The sequence below is a fragment of the Leiobunum rupestre genome, chromosome 1 (genome assembly GCF_980474605.1).
Source record: "Leiobunum rupestre chromosome 1, qqLeiRupe1.1.hap1, whole genome shotgun sequence".
Classification (NCBI taxonomy): Eukaryota; Metazoa; Arthropoda; class Arachnida; order Opiliones; family Sclerosomatidae; genus Leiobunum; species Leiobunum rupestre.
The window spans coordinates 84,215,794-84,219,994 of NC_143384.1; the positions used below are offsets into that span (position 1 = coordinate 84,215,794).

Consider the following 4,201-nt stretch of genomic DNA (forward strand, 5'->3'; position numbering starts at 1 on the left):
ACAAGTAATTGTCTATTGAATAAACGATTACATTAGTTAGTTATTTTCAAATTTGAGACTTGAACGCGTTTTCGCTCGTATTTATAACCATCAAACTAGAATGGAAGTAATTTCCGAGTTTCCAGTTATACGACTTCCGATGACGCAATCACTCTGCGACAGACTATCATTAGACGAAATTGTTCAGGGTCATAAATATGTTATTTTGTTAGTTATAGTATTCCGATTAATTGGAGAAATTATTATCGGTTTATTTGAGAAGATACTGAAATAAACTGATAATTAAGTGGTTTTCACTGAATATGAAACTTAAAACTAAATCTATACCTCTCTGATTGTCAATTTTTGTTAAAATTAAGAAAACTTTATCATTTACGTTATATTAAAAGTAGATAATGTATCTTTGACAAGAGTAGAATCCATCTCCCAATAGTGCTAGTGCTATTTGGCTGTAGCATGTACCTTCGCAGGCCAAAACTAGTCTTTTAAAACACGTTTCGGAATAAAAATAGTTTGTCATTTTATTTAAACTATTACATTCCAAAAACAATTATCTTTTATTTATCTACTCTGTACCGTTGCCTACGTTATTATAATTGCCCAAACACGCCTCCCTTTTAAGAAGGTACATTTATCGATGCTACGACTTGTAACTTTTGACCAAAGATGGCAATCTAATATTGAAATTGTCATTTGTCAGGAGTGAGTGGAGAGATTACAGTTTTGAAACATCAGATTGCGCAATCTTTCGAAGTGAATAAATTATTGCCCGATGTAGCTTTGTGTCAAACAAATTTTGTTATTTAAGCTACTATAAATATTTCAATATTTTCAATTCTGCAAAACGGGCGTACATTAATCAGAATATAATTATTCATAAGTGTGATTCTGTACAACATTTCCATAGACAAAATTTCAATGATACTTTGTTTCCCACTGAAAATAGAATAAGCAAACACAAAAATGCAAAAATTCCTATACTCCTTGCGCTATTAAGAAGTTTACTATAGAAACGAAATCAAGTGATTGCAAGGCACGAGCCCAACTGTAGATTGTCAGAGACAGTTCAAAATCCGCTTCACTAACTTCCGTTTCACATCAGTAAATCTGATGACGAGTTTTGCCTCAAGGAGTAGGAAGTAGGTTACATTAGAACTATTTTATGGCATTCTTATTGGGGATTATGTTACATACGATAAGATCAATAATGTATTTAATAAGATCATTTCTTCAGCGTAACTAAAATTAAGTTATAATTAATATTACATTAAGATCAAAGTGACCAAATTTCAACCGTGATGGAGTTAGGAGAGCAGCGAGAGGAGATTGAAGTCCTAAGAAGTATATTCGACGAAAGTGTCTTGACAGTTCACAACGGGGACAGTCCACGCGGGACAATCCAAATCCAGCCCGTGTTGCCAGACACTTTCTTCATCGTGTCGACCACTACATCGGGTAATGTACACTTTCAGCCCATCTACCTCGTTAATTACTAAATTTCTAATTTACTTCATTTCATTCATTGATTTTTAGATGGTGAAAATGGAAGGAAAGTTCAGTTGAACTTCCTCACACCAATGACCTTGTACTTCAAATTTGTTCGAAGCTATCCATCCACAACTTGCCCGGCGTTTCTACTCACTTGCCATTGGCTATCTTTGGAACAGGTATTTATTTACCTTCTAGAATGCAATCAATGAAGTAGTGATATTGATAGAAGAAATCTGTTTCATAACAGCTTCGAAAATTATGCGAGAATTTAGATTTCCTTTGGAAAAAATTCAAACCGGAAGTAGTTCTGTACCGCTGGATCCGGTTCCTTCAAGAGGAAGCCCTTCAGTTTCTGGGAATTGACTCAACCCTGGACATATCGCCTTTGACGTCAGAGGCTTATGCTGTCCCTAATGAAATCCACTTTTCTCCGCCCCAAAAAAGAAAAGAACTCTGCGGTACGTCAATTTCAATCTTATAAGCTGATGGCGTTTTTCAAATTCCCCCGCAGAAACCATTAGCCCTTTGATATTATTTTTGAAGACACACCATACTTTTCCACTCCAAATTTAATCTCAATATTTTAGCGTCTATCGAGTGTTTATATTTAATTATTTAGGAACAGTTTTTTAGAAACGGTTATGTTATAGAGCTCAATACCATACCCTCGAGAGGGATGAAAATCGCGCCACCTGTTACAGATTAACAGAGATAAAGGGGGAATACAGCGCCAACCTTGGTAGGTGGAAATTTTCGGGGCTGTAATGACAGAGGGACGAATGCGTGTTTCTCTCCTCTCGTGGCTGGTAGAACGAACTTTTCTGCCACGACGGTGATTGGTGCTAGCAACGTAATGAGGGCGTAAACGTTGTAGTGTTCTATTAAACGATCTTTCGATTAAACGTTCATTAACTTGAAACAAATGTACACCAATACTATACAGCAGCGTTTTCCAATTTATTTTGCTATAGAACCCTAAATTATCCTCCTAATTCTGGCGGAACCCCATCTCATTTTTATTAACTTATCTTAAGAGACTCATGACAAAAACAAAGATGGCCGCGTGGCTAATTCTTGGAACCGATGGGCCTTTCTCTGGTTTTGACTTCCCCCTTTTCTGCACGTGTATTTTTTCCCTTAGTGTATTTCTTTATTAATTAATACTGCTAAATTCTACCCCTGTTATGTACTAGTTTACAAGGCAGGGGTATATAAATACTTTAACGTCTGTGACCCTTCCACGGATCCCCAGGGTTCCCCGGAACACTTTTAGTGTATTAGCTATTACGAGAAGATGTAGTGATAGTACAAAAGGGGAATTCAAATTTTGCAAATTGAAAAGTCGATATCAGCATTTCCAAGGTTTACAATTTATTATTTAATATATTTTTTATAAGCATTCTATGGTTGAAATCACTATTTACTGCAAATCTCCCGTTTTGGGCATGCGGACCTTAAGGGGTCAGGGTGTGCAATAACTGGTGGCTTTACCGGGGAGTGGGGGTCCGGTTCTTGTAACCCATAAGGGCGTTGGGCACTGGGGCATGTTAGCTCTGATGAAATGGTCCTATCCCCACCTCCAACTTAGGACAGGTATGGGCTGGAAACTGAGTTTCGGCTCCGGCTAGCGGAGATGGTCCGTGCAAACTGGCCGCCTCGGCGGATTGGGTAGCCTGCTGTGGGGTGGCGGGTCTCCGTATGAGGCACAGTGGCCCTTTTTCCAAGCCTTTTGGGGCAACACCGGGTGTCTGATGCCAGCTGTGCCGGGTTATTTGGACCGCTCTGTACCCATCGTTCCCCTTTAGGCGCTCTTTCTGTAGGGTATTACGCTCCACCTACGTAGGTAGGGTGTCGGTTGGAGTTTTCTATAGAATCCACTCTTATTCCCACGGCTGTGTTTGAAGTGAGGGGTTGGTCGTCCCATTGTTGCACCTTCTGCTGGGTTAAGTGGCGTGCTTCGAAGGTGCCTTGGCTGCTCTGTCACCTGTCCGGGCTGTGGACGCTAGCGTAGGGCAATATGATGAGAACCTCCGGTGGTGTGCACTCTGTTTGCACTACACCGGGCTACAAATCTGATACACCCCTGTAGTTGATTTGGTTTCAAAATCATAAAGATCATATTATTTTGTTATGTTGTATAGAAATTGGTAATAAACAAATCTTTAAACTCGATGGAGGATGAAAAAATTGGACTCACGTGACTAATTGGCGTTGTTAACCCTTTCATAGTTCTTTCTATAAAAATTTGTGATAATGTTAGTTTCCTCACGTGGTTTTTCTTTCACATTTTCCCAGATTGGGTAAGACCGGAAGAACTTTATAGTCTCGTCTATTACCAATGAAATGCTTGAAAGTGTTATAATTTTTTTTTCAAATCTGATCGTTCTTTTATATTCAGTTCGTCCCAAGAATCTGAGACAAAAGAACGACCAAGTTGATGTCGCAACAAATTTGAGACCATTAGCCGAGCCTCAGCGCCAAAGTGCGAGAAGACAAACCACTTTTTCCTGTTACAAAGCGAGCCGTACATCGTGTGAAAGTTCCTCCGATGTTGACGACACTACGAACATCAATAGCCCACACTGTACAGAAACGAATAAACAAAAGCTAGAAAATAGGTGGAACGTCAAAACCTACTATCCTCAGGTCGAAAACAGCCACGCGGATCCCAACCGCGACTCCAGAGCTGTTTTCCTTCCAACGAACGGAT

The 4,201-nt window shown here is 39.4% G+C and overlaps 1 protein-coding gene across 1 annotated transcript in view; it reads left to right on the forward strand.

Moving 5' to 3' along the window:
• The first annotated feature begins 1,298 nt into the window (after positions 1–1,298).
• The window catches only part of LOC149968616 (E3 ubiquitin-protein ligase RNF14-like), a 21,856-nt gene continuing 18,953 nt past the window's right edge, over positions 1,299–4,201 (forward strand). The window contains exons 1-4 of the mRNA XM_090167982.1: positions 1,299–1,455; positions 1,534–1,667; positions 1,739–1,949; positions 3,890–4,179. Of these exons, the coding sequence (XP_090024108.1) occupies positions 1,299–1,455; positions 1,534–1,667; positions 1,739–1,949; positions 3,890–4,179 (792 nt within the window). The remainder of the gene's footprint in view (positions 1,456–1,533; positions 1,668–1,738; positions 1,950–3,889; positions 4,180–4,201) is intronic.